General features: G+C 41.9%; 1 protein-coding gene across 1 annotated transcript in view; it reads right to left on the bottom strand.

Annotated features, from left to right (window-relative positions):
- Positions 1–1851: 1851 nt before the first annotated feature.
- ELOVL6 (ELOVL fatty acid elongase 6) overlaps positions 1852–22306 on the bottom strand; it is an 84859-nt gene continuing 64404 nt past the window's right edge. The window contains exons 3-4 of the mRNA XM_068187401.1: positions 6144–6295; positions 1852–4242 (exon numbers count right to left, since the gene is read on the bottom strand). Coding sequence (XP_068043502.1) covers positions 3818–4242; positions 6144–6295 — 577 coding nt within the window. The 3' untranslated portion in view covers positions 1852–3817. The remainder of the gene's footprint in view (positions 4243–6143; positions 6296–22306) is intronic.

Raw genomic sequence — 22306 nt, 5'->3', positions numbered from 1 at the left:
TTTCTAGTTTTATTTCAGTACATTGGATTAATGCATCAAAACATAAAACACAGACGTTGACCCTGGAAGAGTGGCCTCATCACCAGTGGAACTTTCCTGACTTTAACAGTGGATCCCATAACAGCATTTCTAGCTTCTCTCACGGCTGTCACAGGTCCTATAATCCTTGGTAAATTTATATAAATTTGAGTTCCCCATGGCATGTGTGAATGCAATAGAATTACAGGCTTCTTTAAAATAATTAGGGAAAAAAGAGTTCTGGTACTGGACAGAAAAATCTGAATATATGACTCCAAGACTCAAGCCAGGGGAAATAAGTAGGACCCAATTAGCTCTGTTTGTATCTTGTGGCTCAAAGGTTGGAACAGCAGGAGTACTGTTGACGTGTCATTACATTAGGGTTGACAAGCTCAGTGTTTAAGTATATGCAAGTAGATTAAACGTAATGTCTAAAAATTATGCATGTATGTTTCAGGGGAAGAAAAGCAAGAAAAACGGTGTCAGCTGTTTTTGTCTTTTTGTCAAATTCTTTAATGCCAGTAAGCCCATTTGGCTCCAGTGGAAAACCTCAGAGGAAAAGCCCAATGGTACAGTAGGGCCATAGGACCTGTTTAAATGCCTGTGTGATGTTACAATTCCCTGAAGCAAATGGCAGTGTCACAGTCAGTTCCCAGTGTGACAACAAATGTTCCCCAATTTGTCGCTGTACCTTACATGTCTGATATTGCTGCCACATCCCTACAAGCGCGCTTGTCTGCAGCCCAGTCACTTGCCAGGATGCCCCCCACATTTGGTGCTCAGCTTCCCCTGCACACCAGGGGTGCATCTGCACTGCCTGCTGAGGAGGTCACTCGGGCTGGTGACTGCACTGCAGCTGCTTCCCAGGCAGCAGGAAAGCTGCCTCTCCCACAGCCAGCCTTGTCTGGGAGGGCAGTGGCATGGTGAGGAGCAGATGCTGGGAACGGTGCAGAGGTACCCATGAGGGCTTTGGGAGATGGGGAAAGAGCAGGTGAATTTCTTGCTCTGTTGAAATCAGTGTTGGCATTGCCAGCATTGCCATCCAGGACCTAGAAATGTGGGGGTTTAATCCTATGCAATTAAGGAAAACTGAGTATGAAACAGGGTAGATTGTTGTTTGCAACTCTGTTTCATCCCTGTGTTAAGGTTGGGCCGCAAGTCCTTGCCATGATGTGATGTCACTTGCCATCAAAAAGGGTTTTGAGTCATGAGCCATAAGCCTTAAATTCGCAGGAGATATGCAGAGCTCCTTCCCCTCTGCTCAGATAAAGGCAGTCAGGCACACTGGCTCTGTTCAAAGCATAGCTAAGCCTCCACTGACTTCAGAGAGTCCAAGAGGTCTGCTCCAGCTTCAGCTCCAGACACTGGACCAATTCCAGCCCCTCTTGCTCTGTCTGAGAGACTTAAGACACATGGGACTGAGGCTCTAAATGGCACAATGGTGGGCTTCTACTAACGCTTTATCAGCTAATTGCAGTTAACTATAATTTTGCCTTTTCCCCTCTTCACCAGTCTTCTTAACCTGCTTTTTAGCCAGGGCAAAATTAAACATGAGGAAAAAGGCTTATTCAGCATTATAATTATCTACTCCCAAGCTGTATAACAAAATGGTTTACACATTTAATTGGTTTTGTCTAATATTTCCACGTATACAGTAGTCCTATTAATGAATATCATAGCTTCATTACTGCATATCACATTTTGCAATGTTTTGTACCATAAAATAATGTCAGCACATCAATAACTTAAATAACACAAATGTAAACTCATTTTCTGCTTGTTATAATTACGATTTGAGCCTGAAAAGGCCTTTGATTTGTAAGACCATTCACATAATATGGAATGTAACTTTATTTGTTTTTCTTTTGTATATAATGAGACACAGAAAGCCCTTGTCATCTCTTAACAGGATACTAAAGCAGCTCTGTTTCATGAATGACAGCACAATTAAAGCTAAAAATCATAATTGAAAAAAAACCCTTTGTACTGTACAATCTCAAATTAAAGCAAGAAAGATAATGACAATCTTTTGCATTAGCCAGGAAATGTGATTCTCTGCCACTGGGCTGTTTTTCTTGTTGACAATTCACAGAATGTGTATATGGGTGTAGTTATAGGTGTGTGTATATTCTATGCAGAACAACAGTCCCTATTTTGTTGACCTAGTTCTTCTAATTGTTTAGTTAAACTACCTAGCTGTTACAATTTAGAATACTACATTAACACATTTAACATCAAGTTTACATACTTGCATCTTTGAAATACTAGGAACTTTTACACATTTTATTTGGCTTTGTAAGGACTGGAATATCACAGATAATGCAATCTACTTGTCTTTGAAAGAATATGGCTGTTCTCAACTAACTCTCTAAGGTTCAGAGTGAAATACATTTCTCCTTATATCTGTAGCTGACTTCAGAGAAGAAAGAGTGTCTTCTTAAGCGGTCAGTCTGATGTTACAGTACAGATTCTGCAGAGATATATTTACTTAACAAAAGATAACTCTCTCTGGACTTTAGAGTCAAGCTGTTGCAGCAAAATTTAGACTATTTTTTTCTACACAAATCTCAAGAAAAACCTATTCCAGGTATGTTTCGTAGTAGTATCTCCACATGACCAGAGGAGGGCACTTTGAACATCTTTGCACTGCCCAGGAGGCAGATGCAGAAGCACAGTGATACCCAATGTCGCACAGTCCTGCCACCTCTCCCAACTCAGGCAGGCATCCTTGTGTCTGCAAAAGCACAGAATCCAGATTGTACCACAGGGCTCTGTTCTGAAAACAGTGGGCAGATAAATCACTCTCTTCTCGCTAACTGTGATTTCTCCCGATTTTCCCCATTTAATTCGGTGTTGCTGTGGGCTAAATTAAGAGTAATGGATAATTCCTAAAAATCTCGTGAGGGGAGTTGTCTCCCTCTCCTTTCTGAACATCCCTCCACTATTAGCCCCTGGTAATTTAGCAAATATTGATTGATTTAACCCTCTATGACTTATCCTGCTGCAGAAATTCCTTGCCTTTAACTGAAAAATGCACTTGGAAAATGCACTCTCTGAGATATGTAGTGCATCTTTTCACATTAAACTCTTGTAAAAATACTGCTCTTTTCTGCCTTCTAAGGGAGGTCACTCTGTGTCCCAGATCTGTTCTCCTGGCAGAGTACATAAGCAGAGAAATCAATCTCTTCTCATTTCCATACATAACCACAGTGTGGAGTTCAGCCAGTTTCCATGCAGGAAACATCTTTTTGGGCTTCATTTTGGCTAAAGGTATTAGCCTTCTATGGAAAAGATTTTAATTCTGCAATCTTGTTGTTATTATAGACAGATCGGGTTTTTTTGTCACCTCTGCCTTTTTATTTGTTTAATGCAGAGACATTATTAGAAAGGATTTAGGAACCTTTTTTATTTTTTTTTAATAAAAGTCTCTCCTCCACCTTGGGGAAACACACTGCTTATTTAATGTACTTTTTTCTCCCCCCTTATCATTATTCCATTTCTCTTTTCTTCTCTTTTTTTCTTTCTTTTTCTCGATTTTTCTCTTCTTTTCTCCTTCTTTTCTAGAGCAGAGAGGTACAAGAAGGAAGTTGTCTTTCATCAGCAGTCCTTTGAGATAGAGTAGAATTCAGTGAGTCCTCACCATGATAGGATCATAAACTTACTGGGTTAAACCATGCTAACTTTCCCTAAGCTGCCAAGTTTTAGCTGCACCATACATATATGGGTTTCCTTGTGCCTTTTTTGTCTTATAATTTTGTTTTTCTTGATGACCCTGAGCTATGGCTTCTCGTTTCTACCACTAGTCAACCTTCCTTTCTTTTCTGGTTTTGCCGATATAGGCCTCAAAGAAAAAATGGCAGAAGAGCACAAAGTAGCTGAGGTACATGAGAGAGGACCAGATGATGTTCTGCACGTGGGAATGGCACTGGCCCTGCTGCATCCAGGAGAAGACCAGGTAATTGATCACGCAACCGATCAACATCTGAGTGATCTGCGACAGGGTGATGAACATGGCAAACTTGCGCGAGACCCTGAAGCCAGCAGCCCTCAAGGCATAGTACGAGTACATGACGGCGTGTACTCCGTAGTTCATGGTCATGAACCAGCCACCGCCAGCCACCATGTCCTTGTAGGAGTACCAAGAGTAAAGTAACACAGTAATGTGATGGTACCAGTGTAAGAAGATGAGCTTCTGCTTCCTAAGAATAATGAATATTGTATCACCTGTAATGAAAACAAAACACACACACACACACAAAAAAAAAAAAAAAAAAGGGGAGGAAATGAGAAACATATCAAACAATTCCATAATTAACGCAGTGCCCTCTTCCCTTTGCTGTTGCTGGAGTATACACTACTTTAGAGCATGAAATCCACCTCAGCTCCAGATCTGAGAGCCTGTCTGAGAGCCAGTTTGGCCCTTAATCTCTATGCAATCTGCAATCTTTAGCAAACCAATGCATCTACATTTTCCTGTATGGATAACCCCATCTGAAAACTCCATAGGTTTATTTGGTAGCCCTTTGCTGCAAACATTATCCACAAAAGTCCGGGGTGAGGTAGGTGGCTGTATGTGTACTGTCTCTTACTGTGAGACTGCCCATTGTATTATATTATATACTGTGACTGGAAGAGAAATGCAGCTTGACAGAGAGCAGAAAACCTAGAGGAAGAAGGTCAGTGTCCTCTGATTCAAATGTCTACATTTGAAACTGAACATAGTTAAAATTTGTAAAGCCTTTGGAGGTAATACACAAAAAAGCTCTTGCATATGAAACCTACCATACTGAATGCTTTCAGAAAGAAATTTGGGTTATGTTGAAACACACATCCCTTTTCTGCAAATCAATCTTACTATTGTAGAAAAGTAAGTATTATTCCTCTTTCTTGCTTTTTTTCTTCCGTCTGCTTCTCATGATTGCAATGAGCATCTCATTTAGATATATGGGTATTTATGTATGCTACATGTTTTCCATATACACACAGTGTTTCCAAAAGGATCCCCGAGATTTGACCCTGGGGACTTAGTTTGATGTGTAAGTATCCCAGGAAATCTAAGTCCTGAGTATTAGTCATGGATGGAAGCAAAACTGCACTGTCTTCACAAGGTCTATAATAAACCATAACACTGCTGGTCACTTCATTAACTGCAAGATGTTGACTCATATTTTAATAAGCAATCATATGTTTAATGTATTGTTGCTGTGCAGTTCTAGCTGATGTCCCCCATTTTCAACAACTACATTTCTGTGGGTTTGCAGCAATTAAAGCATCAGGAAACCCAGGGATTCTGACACAGCAAGGCAACTGGTGTCTGTCTCATTCTAGTTTTAATGCTGATGAACTGCTGTCCTCTAATTTACTGAATTAAATTTCCTGCTGAAAGGTAAAGTCTCATTTTTGCTGTATACCTGAACACAGTGAGAGCTGCAGTCCTTTGGGGTCTAATAAGGGCATCCTCTGAAATGAAAGCTGGAGGGCTGCTCCTTTCCATTAAAACAACCCATTCTTACACTAATCAGCCATGGATGAGAACACGTGAAGCCTGACTTTCCAGTTGGCTTTCACATGGATATCGTAAGTATCCTTATCAAGAAACTGCTGGAGAGATAAGTGTATGAAAATCAAGACTGGAAAAGCTAGGGATATTATGGGAAATGGGTTTCTACTTGGAGGAAGCAGCCACAGCTTTCATAGTCTAGGGAGTAAGCACCTTACTGCTCATAATTGTACACTTAGATGTGTATTAAAGAACAAAAGCTGCAGAATGGAGGCAGAGCCTGACTCAAAGCTTCTTGCTGATACAGCTGCTATAGCCCACCCTCCACTTCTGTAGCCACGGGGTGTGTGACTGCCGATTATGCCACTCCTATTTGCCTGCAAGTAGTTCAGGAAAAGATATGGACCAGATTGCTTTTACTTCTTGACTTCCCTGCTGTGTATAATCACTGCAGTTTATTCCTGTGCTAAAACATGTAGTTTGGGGCTGGTTATGCTTCCTCAGTTTTTCTGAGACTTAAATGGGATTTTGACAGTGATGAGACCCTTCCTGTGCTTCCTGCACGGACATTTCTTCTCTAAAAATACACAAATGCATATGAGAGAAAGAGAGAGAGGGTACTCACCTAGTTCGGGTGCTTTGCTTAGCACAAATGCATATGCCCAGAATTTGCTGACAGGTCCAATGTAAAAACTCTGGTCACACACTGACTGTTTCAGGCCTTTGGTCATCAAAATGTACAGCATATAAGCACCAGTTCGAACAGCACCGAATATACTTTAAAACAAAAAGAGAAAATTAGGAAAGGTCAGTGGACACTTGAAATCTACATGCCACCACTTCAAATCATTATGAGGAAAAGGCCATAATTGTGCTGAAATAATAAGTTTGAGACAGCCTGAAAATTGAAGAAACTCTGCTGGCTTCTAGGAAGTTACTCTGAACTCAGACCTGTAAACTGGACTGCAGCCACATCCCCTGGTGAAAGTCTGGAATGGTAACATCAGTGTTTTTTATTTCATTACCACAGGAATGATCCTTCAGTTTTCAGGAGCAGGGAAACATTCTATTTCAGCTCAAAACAACATTCAGAGTTTTGATGCTGATGGCTGGGAAATAACAAAAAATGAGTTTATAAAATGCTGTATTAGCAATATAATCAGGACCAATTCACTCTTCTGGTTTCCTCAGAGTTTCTCTCATCTCTCCCTGTACTTGTTACATCCACAGGAGCTCTGAGCGCAGCCATACCCAGGTAGGGCACATAGATTTTGATGAGGAGTCTCAGTCAGAGACAGTGTTTTGGTGCACATGCTTGACATCATCCCTTAACAGGTCATTGCTCACAGAGGAAACAGGTAGTTAAATCAAGCTGTAAACAGCAGATTCACCTTCACCTCATCAAAATGAGGTGCAAGGTAACAGTGTTCTGTAAATGAGAAACTTCAACAGATTTGTAACAGTATTAATTACTGCAATTACAGAGGGGATAGGTTGACATCCAGCTCATATCAGAACAAAGGCTTCTGTCTCACCAGCAAGGAGCTCTGCAGAAGTTTTGTCTCATTGCTTTATGGCAGGAGCATGCCTGCCCACTGTCTACTACTGTAGCTTGGTGTTGTGATGAATACTAGGTGAAGGAAGTTGCTTTCAAAAACAAATAGAGCAAAGGCAGACACATTCTATTTTGGGGTTGAGTATATCTTACTTTATGCCTACATCATATGTCCTCATCCCTCTATCCAGCTCCATCTTACCTCCCCTCTAACTTCTTTGTGACCTTGACCTAACTCCACCTCACTGTGTTTTGTGACTATTACGTGGCAGAGGCAAAACAAGCCACCTAAAACTGGTGTATAAACACGTGTGCAATGCAAGCTACCATTTACGCAAAGTGTGTGAAAGAAGGAACAGTTCCTCTGAAGCTGTAGATTCTCTGGTACTTGCCCTTGTCTTGTGAAGTCAGTATTGTGTAAAAAACATGTTTTACAATCATCAAGGCAGCCTCAAAAGCTGAGCTTGATGGCAGTTTTTATGGTTCTTGGTCAGACTAGATGCTTCTAGTAAGCCTACTGCACATCAAAACTACTTACCTAACATATATAATATGCAGAGTATTCAGATTTCCAAATCTGCAGCATTGCTACACCCAGTCAAATCTGCCTGCTGCTAAGGAATAATGCAGCTTGCTCTCCCCTGTCCATTGCATGGAATCTGCAGCCCAGTGGAGTGCCACAGTACCTGCTGCTCTTTGGGCTGTCAGTGGCATCACAGATGGGGCTCTACAGCCAGGTCATACCCATGGAGGAGCGCTGCATCCTGACCCCTGCACCGCTACCTTCTGAAGCCTGAGGTTTCACTGTGCCATCAGGAAATTCAGACTACTGTGAGCACTCACAAAGCTACTATTATTATCTGCTATTTGCACAGTGGTATTTGCTCACTGGCTCCACTGGCAGAGGAGTCCTCTTGTGCTATGTGCAAGTAAAAAACCACCCTGCTGTGGTTTTCAGGTGTGCTGAAGAAGTTTAGCTGAGTCTGTGTTTGCCATTAGCATTGCCCAAAGCAACGCACATATTCCCAGGCTTAGGCAAGAGAGCCACTGCAGTCTCTCACATTCACCCACCCCTGAATGCAAAGGAGACAGCACAGTGCTTCAGCATCTACATAGCTCATAGTGCATCCTCTCCATGTAGGGTTGTTTCCACCCAGAAATGCTCTCTCAGCACACTCTTCTCACATCTTTCAGGCATTGGTCATTTTAACTCAGCAGAGAGTGCCAAAACCTGCAGGAGGAGTTTTGAAATGAGGTGCAACTCATTCTGTGTCTTCTCTTTGGTGTTTAAAACATGCCCCCCCCCCACTTTTTTTTTTTTTCTCAGGTGCTGCATTTCTCATTCCCAAGAAGACAGGAGATCCTGACAGAGATGTGATCTGATCACTTCCTGAGGCAGTGAACTCCTCAGGCTAGCCAGGGCATGCTGCTGCCTGCTCCTATATTTTGGGTGGTTGCAAAACTGGGTGGAGGAAGATCAGGTAGAATACCTAATGATACACTAGTTTCTCCCATTAGCAACTATCTCAGCTGACATTAAAATGAGGGGAGAAAAGGAAATTTTAAATAATTAAATCAAATAGCTGCAAGCAATATGTCTTTCTCAATAAAGAAGCTGTATTGCTTCTTTATAGAGAAACAACTAAAAAATTGTTTGCTGCTAAAGTTTTAAAAGCAAAGAGAATTCTGTGCCATGAACACAAATGCAAATGAGAAGAGCACTTGTTCGAGCAACAGGCAAACAATGATCCAACTGTGATGGGGTATGGACACCCACAGATCTAACCTAGATTGATAACAGAGCCACTGAGTCTGTGCCTGGGGGGGATTACAGTGTCCCTTTGCTGTCTTTGAGATGATATTGATATAATTCTGCCTGTCTTTCCATTTAGCAGCTACTGCAGAGCTCTCCTTGGAGGACACACACACTGATTCACACTCACACATTTTTCTACAATTCCACAGGAGGGTGACTTCCTCTAGTTCCATGACTCTAGAAGTGACCCCAATTACAGCTCTACACGGTGTGAGTCAGACTAATCTGTACTTTTTTCCTCAATAGAAACCAAGTTACATTTTCACATAATTCACCAAGGAAGGCTTTATGCAAAAGAAGGATAGCAAAGTCCAAGTAACTGATTCATTTACCTAAATAGACACCACGAGCAGGTAGAAGCTTATGAGAAGTGCTGCATGGCAAAGCACTGCTTTGCCAACAAGTATGCGCCACCCGAGACTGAGAAAGATCTAATGCATGCCTGTAAATGTGTCTTGGAGCCAGAGGACTAAGAATGCTTTCTGTGCCTCTGCCACTTAATCTTGTTTGTTCTGTAAGGTAAAATCAACCAACAAATTTCTATCTTGCAAAGACATGATGTGCAGCAGAGTGATGACATTGCTTACTCAGTAAATCACTTCTGCTTCATTCTGTCCTCGCCCTGGTCTCTGCTGTAGCTTTTGTGAGGTATTGAAATTAACTGCTTACCAAAGCAGTCTGTCTGGTGGGAATCATCTGCAGGGATTTTCAAAATAAGGTAGCGGTGAATTACTGTACAATTACAGTTTTTTACAACTAGGGACTGATCAGAAACTGCATCATCTAATGCAGCTTTCTTATCTATTCAGGCTCAAAATGTCCTACATTCTACACTACCCTTCAGGCAGTGACTTCTCTAGTCAAAGTTAAAAAATGCCCAATTTATATTTTACTGTCCATAGTATTATCAAAATATATCCACGAGTAAGATACAAACGAATATTTTTCCTTCTCCAACAGGGGTTGGTGGGTTGACCCTGGCTGCATGCCAGGTGCCCACTAAAGCTGCTCTATCAGTACCCTCCACAAATGGACAAGGGAGAGAAAATATATCAAAAAGTTCCTGGGCTGGGATAAAGGCACAGAGAGATCATTTACCAGTTACCATCAAGGGCAAAACAGAGTCAACTTGGGGAAATGAGTTTATCACCAATCAAATTACGGTAGCATAATGCGAAATAAAAGCTAAACTTGTAGCTTTTATTACAAAAGGGTCTTAAAAACACCCCCCATCTTCTCTTCTTCCTGGGTTTAGCACTCTTGAATTCTTTACCTCCTCTTCCCCAGTGGCGAGGCGAGGAGGGGGATGAGGAATAGTCCTCCTGCTACCAAAACCTGGCCACAGAAATCCAGTTCTTAGAGGGCCTCAAAACACATCTCATGCATGAGTTAGGTGCAGAATTAAGAAGGGCTGGAGAGCTGGCTGATGGGAAGACAATGCAGGTGTTATTGTTTGAAGCCTATTGCTACTTTCTGCTGTCTCCATCCTACCTGCCAGTAGGGAGTGAAGTATATGTTTGTCAAAAGCCCAAGTGAGTAGCAGGTACTTCAAGCCTTCAGTCCAACCCCAGGTGGCATTGCAGCAGGCTTAACTCCTCCTCACAGTGGAGGTCACTGCACATTTTTGATAGGGCTGCTTTCTATGGAGACCCATCCCTGCACCTGGCTCCCAACACCTCTGAACACCCCAGTCCAGCACCAACCCTGCAGAACTGAGCAGGGAACATGACTTCCAAATAAGAACAAATTTAGAAGTGCAGCACAGAATATAGCAACGTATCCTAAAGGATGATCACAGAGTGGAAAGTCTCTGCTCTGGTTTTAAAAAAACTTAACCAAACAAACCATGCAATCTGTATATGCAGCACGCAGCTGGATCAACCAGTCTCTGAGGTGTTGGACTACAGTGTGCTGTGGGCGTGCTGGGCTAGTCCAGCAGCGAGCCAGCTGGCCATCCAGACTGAGCTCCCACAGGTCCAGCTCCAGCTCCCAGACTGAGGCCCAGCTGGAAAAAAGATATTAATTCTGCCCTGACCTGCTTACATGGTGACTCACAGCAATTCTGGCAGGTAAGTCTGTGCCCTGGAAGCACAAGGCTAAGGCAAAAAGCACAACGTCCTCCTTTGTGGAAGGCCACATCGAGCAGACACTGGTCCTGGGAAAGCAGCTGAGATGACCACACTGACTGCAGCCTGCTTATACCATAACAGCAAGAGAAGCAGGGAAGCAGGTCCTTTAGTTGTTTGTTGACTTTCTTTTTTTTTTTTTTTTAATTTTTTTAGCATGTGAAATATTTACAGAGAGAGCACTCTGAAATGTCTAAAGGGCAGCAGGTGAAGAATGTGGGGCTTCTTACACCTTCCTTCATGACAAATCAAGCCATGTTCACCTTCCTGTTCTGGTCGGCAGCAGCACTTTGGTGGTCATTCCAAGCTTCCCTTCTGCTGCTGAAGAGTTATCTGGTAACATAATAAAATGGCCTTTCTGTGCCCTTCTGATTTAAATCCCACAGTCCTCAGGAAAGAGGAAGGAGTTGCACTGCTTCAGCACAGGAGTGTGGGAAGTACAGTGACCCCTCAGTCTGTCAGTTCCAAACAGCAAGACAGTCCTGAGAGCACACCTAGAGACAGCAGTATCTGTAAAAAGGGCAGCAGAGTACTTCTGTGCTTAGCCAAGCAACAGAACACACACAAACTATGAACTGATACTGGGAAAATGCAGGGAGGAAGCATGTATCAGAAACAACTCTCTGAAAAGAAATGCAGCTTTATCAAACACTGCTGAACTCCCCGACAGGACAGTAGTCAAAAGAGTAAAGAAACTCAGGAACCTCTGGTATTACCAAGCACCATGTACCAAGGTGGATGCACTTCCATGTCAAAGAACATTTCACATCATTCAGTCATTCCCTTGCCATGCTTTTTAACTCATTCCTAACAATAAGTTTGTAACAAAGCAATTTTTCAACATGAGTGGTAGGTTTGTTTTACAGTTCTCTGGAAGTATTTATAGTTCTTCTCCACCTGGTGAGGGCGAGCTTCTTTCCAATCAATCTCTTCTTCTGCAGTCCCAGAGTACCAGCCCATCAAAGATGTGCACCACAAAGATAACACAGCAGAGACAGGGCTAGGTAACAGATTTCTTAAGAAACTAACAGATTTTGTTGCTGGAAATAAAGGTGTTGTCGTGGTTTGACATGGAAGTGATTTTTTTCAGGAAGTTGAGTCAAACCAATCAGTGGTCAAGTTTGGATATTGGCACCTGGAGTGACCACTGAAGGTATGGATACGTCTCTGAGAACACAGGGGGTTAAAAGCAGGAACTCCCAAGAGCTCGCTCTCTTTGGTTCCGGTCAAGGTGCTGTGCAGACCTCCCCTGCCCAGCCATGGGGCTGGGTGGGGGAGGGGAAGCCATGAGGCCTGGTCAAGGTGAGCTGAGGGGTAGAAGGACTGGAACCGAGCCAGCTCCTGTGGACGGAAGGGTAGAGAGAAGCGGAGATGCCTTTGTTGTCCCCCCCCCAGAGGGAAGAGACAGAGAGTCGGGATGGCACCTGTAACTTTGCCGGCGCGGAGGAGAAGGGGCAGGGGGGAAGGTGCCCAGCCTTGGCGTTGGGAATCGGCTGCTGGGCAGAGATATCAGCCGTCCAGGGAGTCTGAGCTTTTAACCCTTTCCTGAGAAATGAAGGCTTTGTAAAATATTAGTCCTCCTTGATTTGAAGTAGAAGAGAGACAGTCTGGGATCCGAGATGATGGAAGAAGAAATTCTCGAGTTGGAAGGAGATGATGGAGTGGCTTGTGGCTGGACTTCTCTTGTTAGCCATAGACTGAACCAAATTCTCCTAACAGAAGCTGCACTTAGGGAGGTGCGTTGGTGAACCAAGAGACCTGTTTCAGTGATTACCAGCAGAGGAGTAGAGAGAACAGAGGAGAGTTGGAGAAGGTGTGGAGAGGCCCTCTATCTTCAAAGAAGAAGAAGAGGAGAAGAAGACCTCTGTTCTTGAACCCTCAGCCCCAGGGGAAAATGGGGGGGACTGTAGTCCCAAGATGAGAAACTGAACTGTTGTCTCTTTTGGTCCATGGCAAAGCATCCTTAAAGGAGCCCTATGAGCAGTCTGTCCATGCACGGTGGTGAGAGCACTGTGACATGGAAAGGAGAGTGTCACCATGGCAGATTTTCTCCGGGCGGTTGCCATGTGTGACATGGAAACACAAGGGTGGCAATTGTGTTTCCTGGGGAGTCTGTGGCACAAGAGAGACTCCTGTCTCCCTTGAAAGATTGAGTATTTGAATATCTGAAGGGTAGCAACTTGATCAGGATCCTGGGTGGTGTCTCACCGTTGAGTTTGTTTAGAAATTGGGTGGGAGGAGGAGGGGTGTTTTGGAAAGTCTTCATCCAAGATTTAGTGTTTGTAGTTTTTATAGTAGTAGTAGTTTAATAAAGTTCTTTCCTTTGTTACTAAGTTTGGGCCCGCTCTGCTCTGTTCCTGATCACATCTCACAGCAATTATTTAAAAAAGTACATTTTCATGGAGGCGCTGGCATCACGCCAGTGTCAAACCATGACAGGTGTTTGTAGGAGATTTCTATTGGTCTCCCATATGACCCTGCTTTAGCCACATGAGAAAAAACAGTAGTTTTGGCTGATGCAATAGACACTGGGGCACCTCCAGAGGATGCTGGCATTGAAGGGAGCACTTGCCAACCAGCAGAAGAAAGGGTTTTTTCCAAGTTTGTATTACTTTTTCCTAGGTGATTACAGATAAAGTTGGCAGACTAGTGTTGGGAAATGGCCTGTTCCAGGGAGGAAGGAGATGATGACAGGTCCTACCTAGCAATCAGGGCAGGAGTTCTGGGAATGTGCATTTGTATGGCGACCACATATGAAATATATATTTACAGCTGTATTGTAGAAAGATAAACCTAAACTATTACCTGTGTAGCTGTATTGCTATTGCTGTGGTGATTATACTATCAGCCCAGTGGGAAAGATGGAAGATTGAATGAACCATTGGCCTGCTCCTAATCTAAAATCTGTCTTTATATTTTGTGGTAGTTTCAGGTCCCCTAGGAGCAGAGTACTCTGCGAAACTGCTAACCTTAATGACAAAAAGAGAAGGCAGTCAAACAAAAATTTAGCAGTTAAATCAGAAAGCTTATGAGACTCTGCCCTCATCATCTGTTAAAAAAAAAAAAAAAAGGAACTGCATTTTTTTTCAGTTCTTCCAGGACGTGGCTATAGAGAGGGTAGTTTCTTTTTAAAGTTGAGCAATATCAAAAGGGAATGTCCAGGTTAAAGTGTTTATCTGGGCAATGACAAATGAGGAAAGGACACTCTATGGTCTGGTTTGTGCTGATCACAATTATGGACCAACAGCCTAATGACTTTTACTGCCTGGGTGCTTATTCAAAGACTGTTGATCCAAAAACTTTTGTGGGCAGATGTGTCAGACTGTTTCAAGGCTGGGAAATGAATTAAGACCACAAGAGTAGCTTCCTTACGAGTCTGTCCGACAGAGACAGCATTCCTTGATCGATTGATAAAGGATGGTGAAAATCCTGGTCACACACCAACCTTCCAGTGTACTGAAACAAAGGACAAGTGAGAAATACGTTTCCTGGCTAATAAAGTTCCCTTAAACTTTTGTGTCCATGGACACATGTTTACAGGGTATCACTGAGAGAGAATGTGGGTCGTGTGCACCCCACCTTCTAGTGGGTTGACATGGGCAGGAACATGGCAAAGGAGCAACACAACCCACCAGAATTTGTAATTGTTTCGATTTGATTTCTGATATCCAAGCTGCTCTTGGGTGTTTGTGGATTGGTTAGTTTTCATTGTAGCTGTTCCTCCACTTCTTTTTTTTTTTTTTTTTAATTAATCACCTCTTACATCTCAATGTGACTTTTTCCACTGATGGACATACTTGTCCACATCTGACCAGCTCTGCAGGGGGAAGGGAGGAGCAGCACCAACTTCACTGGACAAAGTACAATATGTGATGGTGCAAAAAAAAAAAAAAAGTTGGATTTTACAGATGAAACAAATATTCTAAAAGAGAGAATGATTACATTATTCAAATGTGATTCAATTACAAAAAAATCTTAATATATACTGTCAGGAAAAGTTGTCAGACCACCTAAATGTTATCTCAGATGTGACTCCTGTCTTAGTTTGTCTTGACAGTATTCAGTAAAATTTAGGTTATATAAATCCCATGAATTACCATAAGTCCTGGATCTTCCTGTATTTAAACTGGTGTAGAAACTATATGGTTTCTTTAGACTTATCTTTGCAAAATCATGATATTTGTACTGTATGGTGAAAAGCTGATCATTAAGCACAAGTTAAATGTGACCAATGACTGAAAGCTATCATTTGACTGTTGTTCCATGTAATGACCTACATGGCACTAATGGCTCTTATTTTGATTTTATGGAGTTAATGAGATTTGTTGTTAAGTCACTGCAAAATAATGAATCCTCGAAACTCACAAAAAGCAGCCTGGAAAAGTATCTGGCACCCAACATCCTAAATGGTCAATGTGACACAAGGGCAGCCTATATGAAATATTCATTTGTATTAATAACTGACTAGAAGAACCAGCTTTGTAAGTCTGTGCCTAGTTATTATCTTGCTAGGTTTGTGGGAGAGTGTTTAACTTCCCAAATTAAATTAATCAGTCTTTTGATCCATGAAGGGTACACAGTGATATGGTACTCACAAAAAAGTTTGAAAAATAATGGTACTGAGTATGGATTTGGTCACTCTTAACTCTGAATGTAATATTTTTGAGCTGTATTTAAAAGACAGGACTTAACAGTGAGTTACACTGAAATCCTAGAGAGACACTTGTGCAAATCACAGCTGATGAACTCAGCCCAACTGTATTTTGTAAGAAATGGCAAAGAAAATTAATGTAATTAGGCTACTGTTTCATTGTCTTTCAACATTTTCAAAGTGCTTTCAAGCAATGCCAAGGTTAGTGATGAAGAGGGAGACCTGTTCCTGCAAAAAGACTGTTGTTTTAAGACATTTGTAAAGCACTTCTCTGTTTTACCACCTAGAACTGATCCAGGTTATCTCCCCAGAAGGCTCTGCCTCCTTACTGACTCCACTTCAGATGAAAAAGAACATCTCCACAGAGCAGACCTTTCTCTACCATTCCAAAATCTTGGTCTTCTTTCCAAAAGCCAAGACCTACCACCTCCAGCCTGGGCTGTCCCAGAGTTGCCAACCTAAATAATATTCAGGCCAGCAGCTGGTTTAGGTCAGACGTTCCTGTGTGAAGACTTGCTAGGTAGAAAGGTGTTCATGAGCTGGGGTCTATTCATGTAACTTCCTTCAGACTTCTGTCTGTGTTGGCATCTTCAAGGCCCTTAACAATCTATGCAGGAATTCCTCACAGAACTTTATGGCCTTTACTTAATGTGATAGCCTTGTAAGGTGATTAAGCATAAAACCCATTTCAAAGAGAGGTAAGGCAAACTGAAATTTAATTGTCCTGTCAAAAATCTGTATCTGAGTTGGGATATGAAATGATGTGCAATTTCATGAGTCCAAGGTTGTGGGTTCAATCCCTATATGGGCCATTTACTTAAGAGTTAGACTTGATGGTCCTTGTGGGTCCCTCCCAACTCAGGTTATTCTGTGAAGCTGTGAGTTGTGGTTCAGCGCCCTACTCATGAGGACTGTTTGATGTAAGCAGAAAGAGGTCTGACCTCACTCTGTATCACTGAAAACACTATAGCTGAAATAACAGTAAACACACTCCAGTAGGAGGAGTTTTTTTCAGAGTCCTTTGACCTACTGCAGATTTTCTTTTCACGTTTTGAAGTTGCTCTCTAAACCTTCAAGTCCAAAGTCCTTCATCTTAATTACCCAAGGTACACCTATACCTTTCAAGATAACTAGTTTATAGACATAAAAGCTATTGGCACACCACTTAACAACACTTAGTTGCTTGTACATTTGATATTTTGGCAGCACACTTTCAAGATCTAAAAATACAGAATGATGCAAAGAGACATACAGTGCAAATTTACAAAGCTGTCCTGTCCTAGAAACACCAACAGCTGAAAACATTCTGACCTAGCCTGAACACCAGATGTGCCTTCCACAGATGCAGTCAGACCCTTTCCTTCCCTCTGTTTTCCCTTAGGAAAATACCTTAGGCAAACACCAGGGTAGATTTGGCCTGACACAGGTGGACAGAAGTGACAGAGTATGTGAACCTACAAAGTGAGTTTCAAGAACATCCATGCTTCTACCTCCTCCCCACTGTCACACCTCCTGAGTTTGCACAGGACCAGACTGCAGCAACTGGCCTTAACTGTAGCAGAAAATACTTGCATTTTCTCCCTCATGGAAGTTTTGCAGTTGTTTTAACTACTGTTGTTGTTTTGCACCAGTCAGCTCCAGAATAAAATCAGGTATGGATCCTGATTTTAAGGTAAGCAATCCATGATGGGGTGCTTAACTGCTTGTGACATGAACAGGTACAAAAGTGAGGTGGAAAATTCAATGCCAATATTCTTAAAAACTCCTGTTCTCCTTTAGTTATGCCTTCCAATGATAAAACTACAAAAATGGAGTTTTAATCCCATTCAGCAGCAATGCAGTATGTGGGAAATCCATTATTATAAGGCTTCCATCCAGCCAAGTCTATAAAGTAAAAGCCTGAAGACACAAGCAGTGAGTCAACTATGGACAAAAACAAAACCCTAAACTTTCACTGTAAAATGACAAAATCTGATTATTTCAAAGTCAATCTTTCAGAGGACTTCAACGCTTCTTTTTGTATGTCTGGGATTTAGGACTATCATAACATTACCAAGCACCTAAGCTGAACTCCCTTCTACTCTACATTGTTTGCATTTCACTGGGGAAAAAAATCACACTGGCTATAATTTTCTCACGTTTTCCTTTAAGAAAAGTCATTTCAGGCACAGATGTGAAAAAATGTTAGCAAGTTTTCTCTGGTGCTGATGAACTGTGGTAACTATTTACATGCTCATTCTATATCTACCAATTTCAGTGTAAAACTGTAAAAACAAAAAAGGAAGTTTTTGCCACCATATTTTACCCCTTGTTAACTGTGTTTAGACAACACCTTATTAACTGTGTTTAGACAACCATGTGCTCAGTTACTACAATTCAGTTGCAGCAGATAATTGAAAGCACAGGAACAACTCCCTCATGCCTGTGTCCTCCAAGGCCTAGCCTATGTATAAAATAATTTGGGACCATTATTTATTCTCTTACAACAGGCAGGAAAAAGAAAAAATAATGGAATAAGCACCTTGGTTCCATGAAACACTTTTTTCTTATGGTAACTGAACACCTTTAAAAGCACTTTTTCAAAAATTAACATAACAGTCATTTAAGAGCACTTATGTTAATCTCATTCTTTAAAAAGAAGACAGTACTCATCCTCTTCATCCCATGTGTCTCAAAGGCTACAAGGTATCGATAAAATTACTAGGCCACTGTAATTAAGAGCACTATTTTCACAATGTTTCCAACTAGAAAATGTCATTAACTTCCTAAACTGCCTGAAAGCTTGTAATGACTAATGCCTTTGTTCCCACTTGCAATTTTATCCCTCCAGCTGGGAGAGGACAGGGAATGCACTATTTGAAAATGTTTGCTTTCTTTGGGGAGGTGAATGTGATTAGTAGCAGTGGGCATTCTCTGTGGCTCTGCTCTAAGCTCCTGTATCCATGCACCACACAGTGAGCTCCAGCCTCTCTTGCTGGAGCTCTCCAACCCCTCCACCCATCCCGCAAGCAGGTGCTGCCACCAGTGCCTTACTGCCCACCTTGCTGTGCTGCTCTGGCTGGCTCCATGACCATACCATTTACCTGGATTGGTGAATGATGCAGCTAAAATAGTCTCTCCTCCACTTCTTAATGACATGATTTCACTGCTTTCATTCATAGTGGGGAAAACAAAGACTGGGAAAGGCAGGAGCTTTTCCAGCCAACCTTGGCACTAGAGAGTTCAAAATGTAGTGCTGTGTTCTGAGCAGCTCTCTGCTCTAGGAAGCCACTGAAAAGGAATTCAAGACACCGGTTGGCATCTCTGCTGGATCTTGTTTTAAATATGCTCCTTTACAGGGTGACAGAAAATCCCAGGAGTGACCCAAAAGCTCAGAAATACACAGGCTACAGTTGAGAATGCAGCAGGAACTGTACCAATGCTGTATTAGGTACCATTATGTTTATTACAAACTCTTATCTCTATAAACCACTGCTCTGAATAACAGAAATGGGTCCTTCCAAAACATACACAAATGCAAAGGCATGAGAACACCAAGAATTTAACAAGCCCCAACAGTGAAACCCTTCCTTCTGGTGTTTTGCTGCCTAGCTGCCCCTCAGCCTCTCCCCCGACCATTTCCTAACTGGAAAGGAGAACAAATCAATCTTGCAGTTCACCCACACAGTCCTCCTTTACTGGACTTGAAGGTGAAGGACACTCATTCATGGTGAAGTCCAAGCCACAGTAATGTTAAAAAAAAAAAAAGGTAGGAATAGGGGAAGATGAGGAATAACATTTTTTTTCAGTATGGTGCTTGCTTATCCTAAAACCTGCTGGTCAGCAGTACTGGAAGTATTTTATAATGAGGTTCTCTGGCTCTCAGGACCATGTGTGTGAGCACAACTTGTGCTGATCTTTGCAGTTATCATCAGTCTTTTTGGCAGAAAACTTCTTGTTGCATAAAATCATGAATACTTTGAGGTTTGGGCTCAGTCCTATCAAAATCCCAAAGCAAATTTGAGAGAATTCCCCTTCCATTTCTAAAAAAGACCCCTACCACTGAACCAAGCACACAAGCCTTGCTTTTCAGACCTGTCTACTGCACTGATCCAAATTCCTTTCTAGAAAGCCCTTCAATGCAAATCATTTGAGTTTTCAGTTGAGACCAAAACTTGAAGTCAGGCCAGCTCAGACTGATTTAGAAATTGTGCAAATATTTTACATGGCTTCAAGAAATAATATATCATTTGTGCAGCTTTATAGACCCATAAGCATATGCATACATGCCTGGGTGGTGTTAGGATCCCATGTGATAAATTTTGGAGAGGGTAATGAGGTCTATTAAAAAGTGATGGCTCGCTCTGTCATTTCCAAGTGAGGGCAGATACTGTGCATCTTGCATCAGACTTTTTTTTTCTTCTTGGCAATAAATCCCTCAGTGTGGGGCCACTCCCTTCAGCACTTCCCTCCTGTCAGCAGATTTCTTAGTCACAACTCACCTGGCTCCCCAAACCATTTCTTTGTCCTTTTTATTGACAAAACTGGAAGGAAAGCCAGACCTAACTTATTTCTTTCCCTCCCCAGGGACCTCATTAAGCATACCCAAACAGTGACATCTCTACAGGGCTCCCGATCAATGGACAGTGTCATCTGGAGATTTTAATCACATTAACACCACAGCAGAGGAAAATCCATCTGACTCTCCCTTACTAAAGTGGCAAACTCAACAATTCTGCCAATTGCTGCAACTACCACTTGTAAGGCTTATTTGTGTATGTGGATAAAAATCAATCCACCACAGGTACTGCCTTCCAATCTCTCCTCATAGAGCCTGAATAAATGTAGCTTGATTCTCCAGATCTGCCTTCCTTATGATTGGGAATAGCTATATTCAGGCAATCACGAGAGCAGAGCACAAAAAAAAATCAATAAGTGAAGCTTTGTGAGCTGGTGGAAGAACCAGAGCTGCTTAAAAAGCACAGTAGAAAGGGAAAAAAAAAAAAAAAAAAAAAAAAAAAAAAAAAAAAAAAAAAAAAAAAAAAAAAGCTGGGTCTGTCTAGATCCCTACCAGTAGTCTATGCAACAGAGGGGATAAGCAGGGAGCAGTGGTCAGGCTGAAGGGCAGCTGCACTCAATCATTGCCTGAGGAACACCAGAGGGACACTCTTGTACCCATACACTGCTGAAAATCACCAAACTGTTTTCTTACAGACAGTGAAAAATAATTTTCCAGCTCTACCCACACATCCTTGCATCTCCTCTGATTTCCAAAGAGTCAGTTATAAGCTAATCAATAGTAATTACCTATCAACTGGTTTTATCCTATTCAGTGTGCTGCTACCTGACATTGCTTCCTGGTGATCTAGCACATGGAGGGTGGGAACTCGCAGGAATAACACTTCTTGATGAAAGCTGTTACTTCTTGAGCAGTACCATCACTAAATAATAAGTGGACTTTATTGAAGCTGAAATTCCTTGGCACCCTGTGAAGGCTGCCTACTCAATGAGATATTTTTCTTTCAATAAGTATTTCCTAGTTCTTGGATATTTATTTTGACAAGTTTGGACTGTGGCTCAACTACTAAAAGGGAAAAAAAATTCAATTTTCAACTTAAGCCTTGTATTTGGTGCAAAATCTCATAGGAATTAAGGAATCCATCTGAGGATTTCTAAAGTAGTCCATGAGGATTCATAAGCCCAGTGTGCCTCTTAAGCAGTCCTTAATGAATGCATCAGGGACATTTGCACTTGTTCCTGTGCTGTTACTGAAATTATTCTCAGCATCCAACATCATCTCAAGGCAATCTTAGAGTAAGTATAGAATTGCAGTGATTTAAATGATAATCCAAAAAAGTGGCATTATCTAGTTCTGTGGGATAAATTAAAGATACTTACAGGATCAAAAGTATCAAGTTGGCAGAGTAACTGTCATGTATAGCACTGAAATGTATGTATTCAGGAGTTTGAAATTATCCTAAGCAAATAAAGCCAAACAGTAATAAAGTAAAAGATTTAGCAAAGAATCAAGCCAACCAATGAAGCCAGCCATCAGTAAAGCTGTAAAATTGGCAGATAACAAAGCAAGAAAAATCTAAGTTACAGGGAAACACTAGCATTTGACAGAATAAAGGAGGCTTAAAGAAGCTAGAAGTTATTATACAACTGTAATGAGCTGCTCAGATCCATAAATTTAATACCAATTGCTGGCCTGAAGCCACTGATCTTCTTTTTCATTCTGTCCTCAGTGGGATGATACACATCTCAGAGATCCGCCTACAGTTGGCAAATAATTTATTTTTCTTTTTAAATTCAATAACCTAGGGGGAGGACGCTGAATGGTACAGGCACAAGGAGACACATTTGTTTAGAAGCTGAACTTGTGACAGAACCTTGACTCTGCTAACCCACGGCCGACAGCCGTGTGCAGCCAAGCCCTGCGTGCGGGCACTGCTGGGGCTGGCAGAGTTTATGAACAGCCCCTCCGCGGACGAAGCGCTGGATTTGATAGGTCATGCAAGTTAACACCTCTCAGGGCTGTACTCCCACTGCCTCCAACAAGCACAAGCTGTCAGTGACTTGCTCAGAAGGAAATACATGGCGATATCAGTTCCCCAGGGATTTCATGCCCTTTTACCACGCTCACGAACCAAGTGTTGAG

This window comes from Anomalospiza imberbis, chromosome 4, assembly GCF_031753505.1.
Source record: "Anomalospiza imberbis isolate Cuckoo-Finch-1a 21T00152 chromosome 4, ASM3175350v1, whole genome shotgun sequence".
NCBI classification, from domain to species: Eukaryota; Metazoa; Chordata; class Aves; order Passeriformes; family Viduidae; genus Anomalospiza; species Anomalospiza imberbis.
Note: the sequence above shows the minus strand (reverse complement) of the source record. Positions and strands in the feature narration are given on the sequence as shown.